The following is a 19,620-nucleotide window of genomic DNA, read 5'->3' on the forward strand; positions in this document are numbered from 1 at the left end:
AGGACTGGTTGTTTCCTTGGGCCCAATGTTCTGTGATCCTTTATTGTAAAAAGGGCTCATAAATGGGTGGATACATTCATTTAGTCTCACAATATTTAGGGATACGCAATATGTAAGTATATCCCATAGCATGTAGGAATGTATGAAAGCCAAAGTAAAGTTTACTATTCCTATTAATTTCAAAAGGAATTAATAACACAGTCAATGTAGAGAAAAGCCAAACAAAATGACACCTTTTATTGGCTAACTAAAAAGATTACAATATGCAAGCTTTTGAGGCAACTCAGGCCCCTTCTTCAGGTAGCCAATAAAAGGTGTCATTTTGTTTGGCTTTTCTCTACATTCATAATGGCTAACACGGTACAACACCCTAGTAACACAGTCAATAAAACAAGTGTAAAATGTAAATTTTGGTAATTCTGAAAAGTTAATTTCTTGGAAGTCGAACTGTTTCATTGTTAAGCAGGCTAATAATATTTTCAACACCGTCCAGTCAGATGAGGGGGTGGGTCAGGTTGGGGACGAGTCGGAGTGAACTTTAAGTCGCTGTGCACTGCAGGGCTTCAGTAAATCGGGTCCCGCGGCTCCTCGTCAGCTTATTCATTCAAGTTTGCCATGTCTCAATATACGTTCGAGTCGCTTGAGAAAACTCTAGAAAAATACATTCCAGCAGAAGAGTTGGCAGAAATAAAGCGGATCGTGTTCGGCAAAGAAAGCAAGTAAGAAGCACTTAAGTTTCTGTTTAGGTGAATTGTTAAAGCGCACCGAGTGCCTACAAGTCCCATCGATCACAGTTGTTTATTTTCTCCGACCGGCCGGGTACTGCGGCTCATGCTGCTTATGGGAAATGCATTTTATTATTATCTGTAAACTAAAGGAGGCGTTGTCGTGATTAGATCATAGGCCTACTTTTAAAAGTATATTCACTGTTACTAAATTACAGCATTCGTAAGCAGATACAGTAAAACAATAGCAATAATCAGATCACAATAATAATAATAATAGGATCTGTAGTGAGGGGCTTGTAACCAGAAGAGTGGTGGTCGGCAGCGCCAGTTTCTCTTTTTTTGAAGCTAAAGTCCGCTAGCTTTGTAATGAGCGCATGTTGGGAACAACGGTTGCTTACATTCATGGCCTCTTTGAGTACATGTAGGCTAACTGACACCACGTTCAGTACATAAAATATTCTAGAGGAAACAACCTGATACTTAATTCACTCAATGAAGGACTAATGGAGAGCCTCGTAAAAGTAATTGTCGAAAACTATTAAAGTATTTTCGTTGATTGTTAGTTTTAAACATAAAGTGAAATAATATTACCTCTATCTCGGGTCAAAAATGTGATTATAATTTTTGTACCCTTCTGCGTAATACCATACAGTACTGGATTTGTCCAGTTTGAGGACCTTTTGGGAATCGTTTTCAGGAAGAGGCGTTACAGAATTAACAGCCAACAGCATTGAAATACGTCAACTCGGACTGATTCACACTGAGACATGTAAACTGCTCATGTTTAGGCACAGATAGATGATTTACAATTGAGGCATTTCTATGCACATGGAAGACTGGAAAAGAAGCCAACTGCTTTGTTTAAAAAAAAAAAAGTTTACCTTGAGAATTGCATGTACTTCATACATGTGTAAATAAGTTACTAAATGCGCGCCTTAATTGATTAAAAGTACAGTAACTCAAAGATAATGAAGGATCAAATGCTCAGCATACATGATATTTTTATAATGCCCGGGTATAGATGGATTGATGAGCTTTCACGTACTGAATGGCATGTTCTCTGCAAAATTGTTTTATTATTCTAATATTTTCTCAAAAGGTACAACTTGAGGACGATGAGTCAATAGTCTAAATCACGATATGAATGTATGCATAGTCCTTAGTAAACAACACAAAAACATTTGTTGAATAATCTCAACAGCTTATAATAGCATTTTAATAGGAATAAATACAAATGTATATAAGTTGTTTTTTTGTTATTAAAAACAAAACACAGACAAAATGGAAATAATACACAGTCACAATTACATATGGTCATATGTTTTTTTGGTTTAGAATAATTTAGGATATGTATCAAATCCGGGACTGCACCTAATTTCGTTGTATTTGTTACAATGACAATAAAGATATTCTGATTCTGAAATAACTGTCTAGACAAGAACTTCCAAGGCAGTGGTTCCCCTCCTTTTTTTTGGCCAAGCCCCATCTAGGCCTCTCTAAAATCACGATGTCCCCCACTGTAACATACACCTTATTCTTATTATTACCTACTCAAAAAGTGAACTCCTACTCACGTGGAGGAAGTCCATAATGTCATAAATTTGGTCTAAACAAGCTTCCAAAGAACATGGAAACAAAAGAGGGAAAGGAGAGTTGAAGTACTGACAAAGAAATCACTAAGAAATTGTTAAAAAAAATATATATATGTAATATGAAGTAATATGAAAATACAGCAAATACAGTTTTGAAAACATATAATAAGAGACGTCCATCCATTATCCAACCCGCTATATCCTAACTACAGGGTCACAGGGGTCTGCTGGAGCCAATCCCAGCCAACACAGGGCGCAAGGCAGGGAACAAATTACGGGCAGTGCGCCAGCCCACCACAGGGCACACACACACCAAGCACACACCAGGGACAATTTAGAATCGCCAGTCCACCTAACCTGCAAGTCTGTGGACTGTGGGAGGAAACCGGAGCATCCGGAGGAAACCCACGCAGAGAACATGCAAACTCCACGCACGGAGGACCCGGGAAGCGAACCCGGGTCTCCTAACTGCGAGGCAGCAGCGCTACCCACTGCGCCACTGTGCCGCCCAATAAGGGATGTGATATTCATAAATATAAAATAACTTTAATGACAGCTTTTTCTGTAATATTTTGATCATTTTGTAATGACAAATGAGGTAGGTGTCAATTTATATTTAAGTACAATTGGCCTTAACTGATTCAATGACTGATTGATAGTTAGTAGAGAATTCCTCGGGTTAGAATTGCTTATCAAAGGTTGCAACTGACAACAGTCTTTCACTGTCCTTCTTTTCAAAAACTCAGTTATATAAGACATATTTGACTTCAAATTATGCACTAGTGATTAATGAGAAATTCATTTTCTAAAGAACCTTGGTTGCCTCATCACTGAAACCTATTAAAAAAAAAAAAAAAATCTCTAGGGACCTGTCAGGGTCATACACTGTCCTTGCACCTAATATGAGTCTTTTGTTTTTCTTCCTGTATCTTAAAGGTTTGTAAAGATGGTATCTGCTATCATTAGTGCAATACAAATATTGGAATAATAAAGGGACTTTTCTTCTCCTCAGAAGGCTTGATTTACCAAAATGTGCTACTAAAGCTGCTGATGAACGCAACTTTGAACTGGAAGGATACAGATTTGAAGCTTCTATTGAACAATTACGCCCCCCTCGATGTATTCGAGTGGGTCTTATTCAAAATCAGATTGTGCTTCCTACAGATGCTCCTGTTAGAGATCAGGTGTGTACAGCAATTGTCTCAGATATTCTGTTACAAGAGAACATTTAAAAAGTGCTCATTTGTGTATAACTGTTCCAAGCATATTGGCACTTTGGCTGACATTGTTACCTAATTGCTACAGCGCCTTGGCTTTGAATCCTAGCCTAGGCACTGCCTGTGTTGAATTACATCTTTCAGCAGGTACACCAGCTTTCTTTCCACATTCCTTGTGGGTGAATGTTATATTTATTGACAACTGTGAATATTTTCAGTGTAGTAAGTGACTATGGATATGTGCAGGAGTATGCCCTTTAGTAAACTTGTATCCTTTCCAGGGTTGGTTTTTACTTTGTGCCTAGTGCTAGGGTCCTGAACCGAAAGCATAAGTCTGTTAGAAGATGGGTGTCCCAGGTATCATGAGGTTGTGGGTTCAAATCCCCCAAAATACACTTTCTGACCCTGAGCAAGTCACTTCACCCGCCTGTGCTACAATAGAAATGTAACAAATTGTATCTGAAATGTTGTAAGTTGCTTCGGGTAAAAGCGTCAATAAATGTAAATGTATCATGTCTGCTTGCAAAGACACATTTCAAAACAAAAAGACCCCCTTCCCCAACCACCCAATTCGGGAGATAGGTAGTTGGGGTAGTGATGTTGGACTGTAAATCATAAAGCTGCAGTTCTAGAAAGTTGATAGTTTTTCTCTGATACGTTTCGTCACTCATCCAAGTGACTTCCTCAGTCTCAGTTGACTGCAGGTTTCTCCAACCTTATAAACAGTACCATGGCCTAATGACCGAACTAGCACCATTGACTAACAAAGGGCTGTGTGATTAATGATATGCAAATTGCCCATTGATCAGTGGCCATGAGTACTATTCACAGAGAGTTGGGGAATGGCTGCAATCACCATATTGTAAGATGGTGAGAGATGTACCCTTAGGCCCCCTCCTCGGTTCAGAGATGGTCGTTCCTTTTTCACGTAAATGGCCTCTTCGACTCCTCGTTCAAACCAGCGTTCCTCCCTGTCCAGGATGTGCACATCTTCATCACTGACGAGGACTGGCCACCCATTGTTAGTCAATGGTGCTAGTTTGGTCATTAGGCCAAGGTACTGTTTATAAGGTTGGAGAAACCTGCAGTCAGCTGAGACTGAGGAAGTCACTTGGATGAGTGACAAAACGTATCAGAAAAAAACCATCTAGAACTGCAGCTTTATGATTTACAGTCCAACATCACTACCCCAACTACCTATCTCCCGAATTGGGTCAACCATCTAGAATTTCCTTACCTGGATTATTGAGCATGCATCGAGACATAAAGCTGAAGGTTCAATCCACACTTACTCTGTGACCCAAAGTGAGGCCACATACTGTATACATGGGAACAACTGTAATATAATTCTTTGTAAGAGTGGGCATGGTTTTCATTATTAAAGGTGCTGGTAAAATAAATGATTTTGTCTCTTTAGATATATTTTTTATATTATTATATTGATCCCTATGAGACTGACTAGATTATAAAGCAAATCATGTTTGTATGCTGTAATGTCATGTTGTTAACGCATTAAGTTTTACTTATTTATGTTTTTGACAAGTGAAAATGTTACACTCTTGTAGCCTCTGCTTCTGTTTCAGTGAATACGTTTTCAATATTTTAGTTGTAGCCATACAATGCATTTTATTACTTTGATTAATTATTGATTTTTTGCTAACATGATTTACAATTATCAGTTACATGTTTTGATATTTTTTTTAACTAAGGCCAAGCTTACTGTGAATGTGAAATACATACTGTATAAAAAAGGATTATTTTTTTTTCTTACTAAAACATACATCATATCGTGACATAAAATATAACAAATAACATTTCAAAACCACTGAATCCAATTCAGGGTAACAGAAGGGCCAGGGATAATCCTGGTAAGCATATAGTGCAGACTGAAAGCAACACTGGACAAAGTAACAGACCATCACATAGTCTACTTGCATAATCACCCACACTTGAATGGGAAAACATGTAACAAATGACAGTTTTTTATGTTTCTGAAATTCCGAGTATGTGTTTCTCTTCAGTGAATGGAAAACTAAGGAAATATGAGAGGACCATAGCATGAGACCTCAGGCCTCTTATTGAAAAATGTTGCAAAGTGCAAAACATTAGACTATGAATACGCTTAAGAACATGTTCTTATCTCCTCGTGATGCAGTATTTTCTATGGCTTCATGTTTCTGAATTGTACTAGATGTGGCAGATAATTCAGTCTTCTTATATGAATAGTTAAATTAAATAGTGAAGCAATACTTTGTCTAGAACAGAAGGAAAGAAACCCCTTAACAATTCTCTGTATTTCATCCGCAGATTGTTGCCTTGCACAAACGTATTGAAGAAATTGTAGAGGTGGCAGCCATGTGTGGAGTCAATATTGTCTGTTTTCAGGAAGCCTGGAGTAAGTAAATGAATGCAAGATCTTAAAAAAGAGTTTTCTAATAGGTGTTCCATCGGCTACTATGTCGCAATAAACTAACATTTTTTCAGAAGCTTTTTGATTTTTAAGCTACTACACTTTCCTGAACTTTCAGACATTTGTAATGCTTAACTTAATTTTATTTTTTAAATAAAAATTTTTAATGAATTTCCTTTGGGGTTACTTGAGTGACTCTTAGTTTGGCTTGCTGTTGAAAGGAAACATTTTCATGCTGTGGGACTTGTTTGGCACACAATTCTTGCTGTACGTGACATCATACCACAAGTTGCAAGCCATCCTTTTTCCTCTGAGGATCATATCTTATACAGCAGCTGTTTTGATAGTAAACAATTTAAACTTAGCACAAAAACACCAAATACAAATGTTAACTTATATTGTATGTGTAAACTTCAAGAATGTTTCTAAAAATCGTTTATAATGTGCCAACTCGGAGTACTGAAAAGGAAATAATGATGAAAAACTGAATAAAAATTCATAATAGATTGAAAATGAGTAGGGTAACAATAGCTGAAGAGCAATAAAATGAAGAAGCTTGATTTCAAGTGCTGTATAAAATTTATTCAACCAGACTTTTATTGTCTGTTAAGTTAGGACTCCCTGTAATATTTGACAATCCACCTTTTCATGCATTGTTTTTCTGATTTTTTTATTACAGATTTTAAACCAATAAAACATACTTTGTCTAAAGTAAAATGCTGACTAAATTTATTTTAAAAGCAACCCTGCTCAGGATAAGCAGTTTTGAAAATGGGTGGATGGATGAATACTAGGTGTTTTTTGTTAGTTGTGTACTTCACGTATTTTGCACTTTGTAGTGACAGCATTTTTAACTAAAAAATAGATTTCATTACTTTTACTTCACAATACATTCATTTTCACAACACAAGTATCCTACTAAAAATAATTCAGTACTGAAGCAGACTTTATCTCATTTATTGTCATATTAAAATATACTGTATAAATGTTACTGTAACAAAATAATTTTTGATTAATCAAATTCGAATACACTATAATTCATTAATTCTAACCTTCCTAAAAAACTTTAATGTTAATAAAAGTTTTAATTATCTCAACACAGATTATGGTTTACAACTTTTTCCCAAACACTATACATGCGATTTATTGTAAATTATTAGCATCACTGCATTCTCATAACATTTGGATATGTTGATAACAGAAACTAGCTTCTTGCTTTCTGGTTAATAATTATTAGAATTATTTTTAAAGTAGGGTATTTATTTAATACCTTTTGAAGCATAATATTCTGTCTCCTGCAATTTTAATATGGAATTTATTAACTTACTAATACAAAGAGTGCATAACCATATTTAGGTGTGAACAACAACTTAAAATTGTATAATGGCACTGGCATTCAAAGAAAATTACCTTTCATACAAAGAGGACTGTCATTATAAAATACCAGGGGGCTCTGCCCCATGCTCGCTTCGCTCGCCAACCCCCGGTCGGATGCCACGTGCTAGCCACTTTGCAGCTCTGCCGCTCGCGTATGGGGAAGTGAATGTACAATTTAAACAGATTGTTATTTTCATGGGAATTGTTACATATGCATAATAGACCTATTTAACATTACAGCAAGTAATTAACCCGCTATATTAAAAAATAGTAAAACATAATAAATTGAAAGAAAGTTATGTTTCATGTTGCGTTAGACGTATGTGTTGTGTTATACATTTTCATTGTGTTTGGCTTTGAAATTAACACGCAAATACTTTTTAAAATTACACTTTTACTGTAAAATTTCAGTAAAAACAATATTTGGAATTAACTTTTCGTCAATATCAATATTTTGGTTCCGTGTTTGGAGTTACATTGTGACAACGCAACGTATAACTGCCCGTTACTGAATATCATTTCTTTCTCTCTAATAAGTAAACTGACTTTTTCGAATGTTTGTCCCTGTGATTTGTTAATTGTCATAGCAAAAGCTATTCTAACGGGAAACTGTAAACATTTTAATACAAATGGCATATCAAGATCTCCTTTTGTGTCTGTTAGATGTACTATTTTACCTGTCTTGTCGCCTGTTAAAATTCTACATGTCAGAATTGTTTGACTAATTTTGAATACAACTAATCTTGTCCTATTGCATAGCCCATCACTCAGACATAAATTATGTCATAACATTACGATACATCATTCTTCCAACAGTTATTCGGCCTGTGGAAGACCGGACGGTGTTAATGGTTGTAGATATTCTTTGTGATATTGTAAGTTGATGTTTTCATCTTCCGCACCATCACCACCAACTGTTTCAGCAGAGTCTATTGATATACATTTAACCAATTTGCCGTGTAACCAATCGACAATTATCGCGTTAATTTGTTTGACTTCATCATTTCTCGTTGCTAGGATTGCCCGTGCACTCATTTCTTCTGTTGATAACCCTTCAGGATGAAATTCTTCATTAAGATTTGGACATAATAAGTCTTCTTTTATTGGGAACTTTACCTGAGGAAAACATAAAAATTTGTAAGAGCTGAGAGCACAGGAACTGTGTCTGACAAAAGCATTCATACGAATGAGAGGTGAGAGGACCATGGGGGTGGGCCGTTAACCGTAAATGGTTGAGAGGAGAACGGGACTTGAAAAAATCTCTTGGCAATAGTCTCGTCTCACAGGACTCGAAAAAATCTCTTGGAGATAGTCTCGTCTTGTCTCAAGATTTTCTTTTATAATAGAAAGAAATGATATACATGCAAAGGTGAAGGTATATGTGCAGGTACATTCTGTGTATTTTTATACCTCAGTGGATGTGTGTGCAGGTAGATACTTTAATATGTTTGTGCCCTGTCAGGGACCATCACTTGCGTTGCACTCAGTTCCGTCAGTATAGGCTACAACCGTAATGACCCTGCCTTGGATTAACTGGGTCAAGGAATATTATGTTGTTATGTTAAATTAGTGTGTAAATATTCACATTTGGTTTGTATATTTTGAAAGCTGATTACCATTTACCATTCACCGTCAGTTTCATTCCATAAAAGACTACATTTCCTTTGACTTTAAGAACATTGACCCTCCTTCTAATTTCGAAATAAAAAGTATTTGCTAGTAAAAGGGAAAAATTCCTCCCCAAGGACCTCTAGTATTCTCCACATAATATAAAGCTATTAATAATCTTGGATTTTTTTTTTTGTTTTTTCATCCAGGGGACTTGTAAAAAACATTGTTTGGTTTTTAATATATTTACAAGACCTTTGCTAATGAAGGTATTTGTAAATATTTTTCCATATTTTGTTCTGTTGCCTCAAAGCTTCAGAACCTTGGGTTCAATTTACACTCATTTTTGAGGGGTTTTCATATTTTCCCTGAGTTTATGGGGGTTTTCCCTTAGCATTTTAGTTACATGTTCAATCTAAAAAACTGTGTGTATTCTGTAATGAACTGGTATCCCTTTCAGTATTCCCAGTGACACTGGAATAAGCATTAGTTCCCTTGTATTCACAAGTTGGATGGAATTTCCATTTCTCATCTTAAATAAAACATACATGGTGTTTCAAAAAGCTTTCATTATAGTATAGTTGAGATGGCGTGATTTATGCAACCAAAGAATATTTTAGATAGTTTGTAAAAAGTATATATAAATTGGTTACCATCATTCTTAATTCTAACAAAAAAGTCACAAGCATACTTCTCTGTAGCCATGCAGTCTGATAAAATATGAAAAATTAATCTACATTAGAAAAAGATCAGTTGTTTTTAATAATTAATAATACATTTCTAATATACTCTATGATTTAGTATAATGCCATATTGCTTTGTTTTGTACACTATTTTCTGTTTAATAAGAATATTTTCTGAATGATTTTTTTATATTTTTTGTCAATATGTTAATTTCTAGCGAGCATGCAGTATATGGGACAGCATGTTGGTGGCATATTTAATGCTATTTCCTCACAAATCCAGTGTTCTAGGTTTGCATTCCTTACCGAGTAGTTGTTAGTATGGTGAGTTTGCACATTCTCATTGTGTCTGTATGTGTGTTCCTGTGCGTGCTTTCATTTTTATTGACATACACAAAAACTGTGCTTGTTAGAGTAAGAGCCTTGTTTAACCTCTGAAATGGAGTAACACACTACTCCAGTTGGTTCTTGTGTTCCGTCCAGTGATAATGTGATAGACTACTGGGTTAATATTTTTGTTATGTGTAATTACATTATCTGCGTATGTTGTTAATTTCTTTGTTTTCTGAATCTTATGAAAGGGTTGACATATAAGCACTTTGTCATCGTGTCCTACTCGTACTTGTTTTTAAAGCAATTACATGGTTGGGTTTTGCCTAATAATCAAATTACGCATTTCAAATATAAATAACATTGACTATAAAAATCATCCTTCAGTGTAACATTATTTTATATAACACCATTCATGGAGCACATCAGGAAGAAGGAGGAGGAGTAGGAAGTTGGAGGCATGCGCTGATAGCACATTGCCGTACCCACCACACAACAAACCACCTGGATGTGCAGCGGGTAACACCTGAGCACCACACTGGAACAGTGTGAGGTTTTTTATGGTGGCTGGAGTGACAATCCTACCACCCACCCCCAAGTTTTCCCTAAAAGTTGGAAGACCTGCTTACAGGGCTGGATGCAGATTAACATCATACCCAGGACAAAGAAACTGCAGGTTAAGGGCTTTGCTCAAGGGCCCAGCAGAATAGAGTCACTTCTGGTGTTTATAGGATTCGAACCAGCAACCTTCCAATTGGTGGCGCAGATCCCGAGCCTCACTTTCCAAAAATATAATTCAAAGTATGAAGAATGAATAACAAGTTTAGCGGTTTTAATGATTGATAGCTTCATGAGTTTTCAAAATATATGACAGTACTATGGAAAATGGAAAATAAATGGCATCAGTCAGTTAGTAGCTAACAAAAAGAAGGATATCAGCAGGAATCCACTTTCTGCCATATCAGTGTAATGGGGGCAAGTCATGCATAATAAAAAATGTTTCTTATTCCCATTTTAATTAGTATATAAGTAATTAATCACATATCTAAACGAGGGATGAATGAGGTACAACCAAACTTATTCTATAGGGTTGAAAATATTCATTCTGAGAGAGACTTATGAATAGAATCAGATGGGAATGAACTTTTACAAACTAATTTAACTGTGGAGAGAAAGTCTTGCACTAATTTGTCACTGTATGTTATGCCCTGTGCACCTCTTGCCATTAATTATGTCCAACTAAGTAGAACTCCAAGGGTTCATTGCACACTTAGAATATGCTATTAGTGCAGGAGACACCTGAAAGTGAGGAAGTTATTGTCAATATTATGTTGACATTATTGTCAATATGTTATTGTTATTACAAGACAATCACATACTTCCAATATCTTTGAAGAGCATAATTTTAATAACTGTATTACGAAGGATATGTTTCTTATTGGGACCTTTTAGAGATTTAAATACTAACAATGTATTTGCATTCTTTAACCGACTGTGTTTCAAACACAACCTTTGTCAAAACATTTCTTTTACCACATGTATATGCAAGTTTCAGACTTTCCTACAATAACCCCAGCCAATTTTATTCAATTTCTTTTATATTTACTACAGAAATTATCTTTATTATATTTACAGCACCCTGGGTTTTAATACCCTACCCAGTCTTCATCTGTGTATAGCTTGCAAATTCTCTACTACTGTTTGAGGTTTTCCATCAGGTTCAAGATTCAAGAGTATTTATTGTCATTTCATCCATAAACAGTAGTACAGCATACAACGAAACGAAACAACATTTCTCCAGGACCGTGGTGTTACACAGAACACAGGACAATGAAGAATCCATAACACATAACATAAAGACACATAATATGTAACAAGGTATTTCAGTTTTCCTCTGACATCCACAAAGACATACTGATTAGGTTGACTGATGAGTGCAAACTGGCCCAGTGTGAGTATATAAATATAAGTCAAAAAGAAGTTTAGTATTGATAGAAAAATTAGTAAATCCCCACTGGATAGTCAATTATTGAGGGTGCATGAGTAGGTCCTGCAATGGACTGATAGCCATATGTCTACAATTGCCAGTAAAGTGGACTAAGTAGGTCTGATAATATTATTTTGTTATATTGTTCTTTCTATCTGCAAAAAACAAACGTGGTATTTTCAAACAATAAACATGCACATGGTATTGTTTTCAAAAGAATATACTTACTATAGGTTAGGTCAGGTAGACTTTTTATATTCCACCAGGAAATCGCAGATGGCATGGGAAAAAAAAAACTTTTCAACTAGACTTTCATAGCACTGGCACAATATTTCTAAAATCTGCATCTGTTTTTTTGTTGCAAATAGCAATGCCTTTTGCCTTCTGCACCAGAGAGAAGGCTCCTTGGACAGAGTTTGCAGAGTCTGCAGAAGAAGGACAGACAACTCGTTTCTGCCAAGAGGTGAGATCTCAAAATTCTGATTTCTGTAGTTTTCATAAATGAGTTAGTGGAACAGTACGTAATTGCTGTTATGTCAGAAACCCATTTCAGAGTATGACGGGTATCATTTTATTGAAACTTTACCCTAACCTTCCCAAACCCATTTAATCCATTTCAGGATTGTGGTGGGTCAGGCAGCATGAGGTGTAAGGCAGAAACCATCCCTGAGCATAATGCCAGTCCATCACAGGGCCTAATCATGCAGACCACGTGATTCACCACAAGGCGTATTTTGAATTGCCAGTTAAGCTACACGTGTTTGGGATTTAGGAGAGGAACCTGAATACCTAGAGAAAGCTCATGCAGATGTGATGAAAATGTACAAATATGTATATAGGCAGATCCAGGGAGTGGTAAGTATTTAAACACAGCAACCCTAACCATTGCACCTCTGTGCTGCCCAACAATATTGCTAGCTGAGCTCAGTTTCTTTTCGTACGTTGTACTTACCCACAAGAGCCTCATAGTGCTGTGCACTTTTCCAAACGGAATTAAAATAAAGTGTAAAAATAGCATTCAGCGTAAAATAAAATACTGTAAAGTGAGAGAGCTCCGTATAGTGCATATAAATGTCAATGAATTTAATTTTATTTCATAACTTAAGATTTAAAGGCTACAGTTATTAGTAGTGCAAGTAAATGGCAATGTAAAGTACATTCATGTAACACAAAATCATGTTACCTGAGATATAACATGAAAAAGTAAAATAATTATTCTCAGTTGCGTATGCTCCATTTAACACAATCTCATTCTTTCATTGCCTGTGTAATGTCCGTGCACCTTTAAGCATTAGTTGTTAATAGAATGTTCATAATACAGTATAGCAACAGTCTGTACAAAGGTGCAGGCTCAATCTCAAAAGCATACGGTGTGACCAGCAACATGTGTGCAGTTTTGGTCTCCAGGCTACAAAAAGGACATAGCAGCACTAGAAAAGGTCCAGAGAAGAGCGACTAGGCTGATTCCAGGGCTACATGTGGTGATGAGTTATGAGGAAAGATGACAAGAGCTGAGCCTTTACAGTTTAAGCAAAAGAAGATTAAGAGGTGACATGACTGAAGTGTTTAAAATTATGAAGGGAATTAGTCCAGTGGATCGAGACGGTGACTTTAAAATGAGTTCATCAAGAACACGGGAACACAGTTGGAAACTTATTAAGGGTAAATTTCGCACAAACATTAGGAAGTTTTTCTTTACACAAAGAACGATAGACACTTGGAATAAGCTACCAAGTAGTGTGGTAGACAGTAAGATGTTGGGGACTTTTCAAAACTCGACTTGATGTTTTTTTTGGAAGAAATAAGTGGATAGGACTGGCGAACTTTGTTGGGCTGAATGGCCTGTTCTCGTCTAGAGTGTTCTAATGTTCTAATATACAAGTAATGTTGTAGTTATCGTCCTGCGGTGGGTTGGCACCCTGCCCAGGATTGGTTCCTGCCTTGTGCCCTGTGTTGGCTGGGATTGGCTCCAGCAGACCCCCGTGACCCTGTGTTCGGATTCAGCAGGTTGGAAAATGGATGGATGGATGTTGTAGTTCTCTCCTTTGCTTCTCAAAACATCTGTATGGTGGAAATTTAAGCAATATTTATTTAAGTCATTTTCCTTTGCCAATAATGTGATATTCTTTAAAAGAATAAAAATTGTCTTGAATTCTGTATTTACAATTAGTACATAGTGAAGTTCAATTTATTGTTAAAGATTCCATGAAAAAACACTAGTGGATTTAAAACTGCTGCGTTTGTGGCTTTTATTTGCACTTATTAAAAACATCAGTCATAGAGGACAGAATTCATGCCATTAATACCATACTGTACCATACCATAATCAGGTACTTGTAGCTTTGCCTACCTAAATAATCATCTTATACTGTGCTTTTCTTTCATAAACATTATTCTAATGTAAGAAGAGTAAGTCATGGATGGGAACTGAAATGAAATTTGTATGGTTTACAGCTCAATGTTTCAAGCACTGGGGCCAACATACCCAATCAATTATTCATCTTTTGTGATTAACTTATCCCAAATGCATTGGGAATAAGAAAAAATGGCCTAATCCTGACAAAACACAATTGAGCACACTCCTGCACTCACTCATACAAGGCATTGCGCTTGAGAAATGAAAATATACTATAGTACCTGGAGAAATCTTATTAATATACAGACAAAGAAGGAAAATTCCACTAAAAACAAAATAAAATTAATATATTAATCATACAAAAACTGCTTAACCTCACAACATTCTGTTATCTGCAGAGAAGAGAGACTAAGTGAACGCAAATAGTAAAAAGAAGAGAAAAGAAAGAATGTCACACTGACAGCTGTTTCTTAAATAACAAAGATGAACCTAAGTCAGGGGAGAGGTGTCCATCATCACAACCATGAGAGCTGACGTGATTGATTCTGCTGCTGTTGATAAAAAAGAAAACTCCTTGAAGCATCTGCACTTAAATATGCTAATTTATAAAATATGGTCTGTAAAGCACTTCTGACTGATTTATTCACATGTAGACATGTTTTGACATCCTAGATACTGTTTTAATCATGAAATTTCAGGTTTGAGAGATCCCACATAGTCGTGTTCTGCCGAGAGAATTTTTTTTGCACTTTTGTGATTTCTTGATAACTCTTGTTTTTATCATTCTGTGTGATTTAGGAATCACTTTTGAGCACATTAACACAAAACACCATTAAGAACAATACAAGCTGATAATATGAAGATAATTCAGTCAGTCAGTCAGTCATTCTCCAACCCGCTATATCCTAACTACAGGGTCATAGGGGTCTGCTGGAGCCAATCCCAGCCAGCAAAGGGCGCAAGGCAGGAACAAACCCCGGGCAGGGCGCCAGCCCACTGCAGTGAGGATAATTCATTTTTCAAAATCTTAAAAACATTTGTTTGAAAATTTTAGAGAGTTTTTTCATCGAAACCATTAAAAGACTGTAATGGCAGACAATGAAAACTCACGACAAGTGGTACAGTAAATATGTGTTGTAACATGTGAACAGGTAAAAGACAGATCAGACTGTTAATGTGTGTTGCAGAAGTCTCTTAATGAAGCGTATTGTCTTTTGTCAACATCTGCAATAAAGAGGAGGCAATGAATGAATTCTTCCCCAGTTTGTTTAGGACACAGGCTAATTCAGCTTAAGACTGTACATATGTTTATCTTCTCTGTTAACACTGTGTCCTGGCATTTCACTTCACCTGTGAAGTGCCTCCCCAACTTCCCTCCCGAGTCTATATGTTTTGTGTATGACATACTAGATTATTGTAGTTCATTACATCATAATAGGACTTTTGAAGTAATAACAGATTGAGTACTTTATTAGTGAGTACTGATAGCTTTCACTACCTCACTACTGTAGCAACACCTCACTTTGCTCAGCTATAGATATCCTAAACACCTACTGGAATACAAGAAGAAGGAGATGTTTTGCAATACTAAAAATAAAAGAAATAACAAAATGCTCAGAAATGATCAATCTTAATTAACTAACATGTTCTATTTCTTTATGTTATATGTTAATGCTTATGTTAACCTTTTTGTGAGAAACAAAAACATGATTGTGAGAACTGTACTAGGAAAATATTTTTTTCATGATTCATTTTTATCTAATTAGTTAACTCACAGTGTATTTTAACACATTATACTACACTTTTGAAGTAATAAATACTTAAGGTGATATTCCCATCCTAAACATTTGACACATTTGGATATCAGTTTATTGTATTCATCTTCATACATTTAACCTTAACCCTTAGTAATGAAGTCCTGGTGAGGCGTTACTTAAAACTCTATCAATATCAAACTTCTGTTTTTGTCTATATTTAAAGCATTATTATGTTTTAGATAGTTGTGAAAGAATTTGTACACCAGAAAGTTCAGAAAGATAAAAATACTTAAATACCAACCTGATCATAAATTCTTGATCAGAATTAGTAAAGCAATATTTGTTTACATGGCACAGTTTTCTCAAGCTGTTATTGCTGCATATTTATGTGGCTTTGCCAACCCCCCAAAAAATCTATAATGTCCTGAAGTTAATCTTGACCAAAAAATAAAAATCATACTATCTTCTTGCACAACAGAGCCAGTATTTGCTGGCCACAGCTTTGTTCTCTTGTTTTTACTCATATGAAGTGGTAAAATATAAATGTACTATACACATTATAGTCTAATACAGTCAATTACCACGCATCGGCTATTTGTTTCCATTTTTTTGCTTACAGCAGTGATTGTTTGTTGAGCCTTTCTATACAGTCATTCTAATAATAGTCACTGTGCAATATGAAGGTTGTAAATTATGTTTTACTGCTTTCCATCAGTGGCCAACTAATGCATTTTAAATGACTAATTCCAGTCTATGTAGCATGAGGGCTCCAGAATGCAGGCATTAGGAAATCTTAACTGACAACTGCTGATCTATATGCTACATTTCCACTGTTAAATGCAGAAAAGGGCACAAGTGACCAACATATTTCAATTAATCAAGTAATCAGTGTTTATTATATATAGCTCCACATGGTGCATTACATGGTGCTTTCCAGGCTAAATAAAATTACTAAACAGTATTTAAAAAATTCTGAAAACAGACAGTAGACAGTTTGGAGTGTTGAGTAAGGATACCATATCAACAAGAGAAGAGTGCACTATAGAAATACAGGAATTAACTGCAAATCAAAAAATCTAGCATATGGCAATTGTAAGTTTTACTGAGATATTATAATAAAGGAATATTTATATAACAAAGGAATATTTATATTTCAATTGATAATGCCACCTATACAGATCTATATAAAGATGCTTGTATATTAGGAATAGCCAAGAGATTTGTAGCAGAGTTTCAGGATAGCAGGAAGATGAACATTAGATATGGAATAAGCATTATAAACAGTATCCAGGAAAGCTGGCACTCATCACAATGCCTGTTAATAGAATTTCATAAATTACTATAAATCTGACACTCTTATGAGGGTAATTTAGACAGCAAATTTAAAACAAAGAAATGGGAAATGCTTAGGAACAGCTGATCATGATGTTTGCTACAGTTTAACAAATATTGCATAGTCAGAACAGCTACACCAACGTATCTAGTAAAACTATGCTGATCAACACTAATGGATCTTCATCCTGGATTTAATTATTGAGATAGACAGGAGCCAATCATTACAAAGATCAGAGGCCCAATGGATAAAAGCTACATCTCCTACAGTACACCTAATTATTATAGACTTAAAGTCTATAATTGCTTTATATACAGTCATACGAAAAAGTCTGGGAAACCCCCTCTCAGCCTGCATAATAATTTACTCTCCTTTCAACAAAATAGATAACAGTGGTATGTCTTTCATTTCCTAGGAACATCTCAGTATTGCGATGTTTTCTGAACAAAGATTTTTAGTGACGCAGTATTTAGTTGTATGAAATTAAATCAAATGTGAAAAACTGGCTGTGCACAAATGTGGGTCCCCTTGTCATTGTGCTGATTTGAATGCCTGTCACTGCTCAATGCTGATTACTTGCAACACCAAATCGGTTGGATTAGCTCGGTAAGCCTTGAACTTCATAGACAGGTGTGTCCAATCATGAGATATAAAGGTATTTAAGGTGGTCAATTGCAAGTTGTGCTTCCTTCCCTTTGACTCTGCTCTGAAGAGTGACAGCATGGGATCTTCAAAGCAGCTCTCAAAAGATCTGAAAACAAAGATTGTTCAGTGTCATGGTTTAGGGGAAGGCTACAAAAAAGCTATCTCAGACGTTTAAACTGTCAGTTTCAACTGTAGGTTTGCATGTTCTCCCCCCGTGTCTGCGTGGGTTTCCTCCGGGCGCTCCGGTTTCCTCCCACAGTCCAAAGACATACAGGTTAGGTGGATTGGCGATTCTAAATTGGCCCTAGTGTGTGCTTGGTGTGTGGGTGTGTTTGTGTGTGTCTTGCAGTGGGTTGGCACCCTGCCCGGGATTGGTTCCTGCCTTGTGCCCTGTATTGGCTGGGATTGGCTCCAGCAGACCCCCGTGACCCTGTGTTCGGATTCAGTGGGTTGGAAAATGGATGGATGGATGGAATGGAATCAGGAAATGGAAGGCCACCGGCACAGTTGCTGTTAAACCCAGCAGGTCTGTCAGACCAAGAAAAATAAAGGAGCGGCATATGTGCAGGATTGTGAGATTGGTGACAGACAACCCACAGATCACCTCCAAAGACCTGCAAGAACATCTTGCTGCAGACGGCGTATCTGTACATCGTTCTACAATTCAGCGCAATTTGCACAAAGAACATCTGTATGGCAGGGTGATGAGAAAGAAGCCCTTTCTGCACTCATGCCACAAACAGAGTCACTTATTGTATGCAAATGCTCATTTAGACAAGCCAGATTCATTTTGGAACAAAGTGTTTTGGACTGATGAGACAAAAATGGAGTTATCTGGTCATAACAAAAAGCACCGCATTCCAAGAAAAACACCTACTACCTATTGTCAAATTTGGTGGAGGTTCCATCATGCTGTGAGGCTGTGTGGCTAGTTCAGGGACTGGGGCCCTTGTTAAAGTCAAGGGTTGAATGAATTCAACCCAATATCAACAAATTCTTCAGGATAATGTTCAAGCATCAGTCACAAAGTTGAAGTTATGCAGGGTTTGGATATTCAAACAAGACAATGACCCAAAACACAGTTCGAAATCTACAAAGGCATTCATGCAGGGGGAGAAGTACAATGTTCTAGAATGGCTGTCACAGTCCCCTGACTTGAATATCATCGAAAATCTATAGGATGATTTAAAGCAGGCTGTCCATGCTCAGCAGCCATCAAATTTAACTGAACTGGAGAGATTTGGTATGGAAGAATGGTCAACAATACCTCCATCCAGAATCCGGACACTCATCAACGGCTATAGGAGGACAGCGTCTAGAGGCTGTTAGATTTGCAAAAGGAGGCTCAACTAAGTATTGATGTCATATCTCTGTTGGGGTGCTCATATTTACACACCTGTCTAATTTTGTTATGATGCATATTGCATATTTTCTGTTAATCCAATAAACTTAATGTCACTGCTGAAATACTACTGTTTCCATAAGGCATGTCATATATTAAAAGGAAGTTGCTTCTTTGAAAGCTCAGCCAATGAGAAACAAAAATCCAAAGAATTAAGAGGGGTTCCCAAACTTTTTCATATGACTGTATTGTTAT

General features: G+C 36.4%; 1 protein-coding gene across 1 annotated transcript in view; it reads left to right on the forward strand.

Annotated features, from left to right (window-relative positions):
• The first annotated feature begins 532 nt into the window (after positions 1 to 532).
• upb1 (ureidopropionase, beta) overlaps positions 533 to 19,620 on the forward strand; it is a 44,121-nt gene continuing 25,033 nt past the window's right edge. Inside the window, exons 1-4 of the mRNA XM_028824911.2 lie at positions 533 to 719; positions 3,333 to 3,504; positions 5,845 to 5,932; positions 12,301 to 12,395. Coding sequence (XP_028680744.1) covers positions 616 to 719; positions 3,333 to 3,504; positions 5,845 to 5,932; positions 12,301 to 12,395 — 459 coding nt within the window. The 5' untranslated portion in view covers positions 533 to 615. The remainder of the gene's footprint in view (positions 720 to 3,332; positions 3,505 to 5,844; positions 5,933 to 12,300; positions 12,396 to 19,620) is intronic.

Source organism: Erpetoichthys calabaricus, chromosome 18 (assembly GCF_900747795.2).
Source record: "Erpetoichthys calabaricus chromosome 18, fErpCal1.3, whole genome shotgun sequence".
NCBI lineage: Eukaryota > Metazoa > Chordata > Cladistia > Polypteriformes > Polypteridae > Erpetoichthys > Erpetoichthys calabaricus.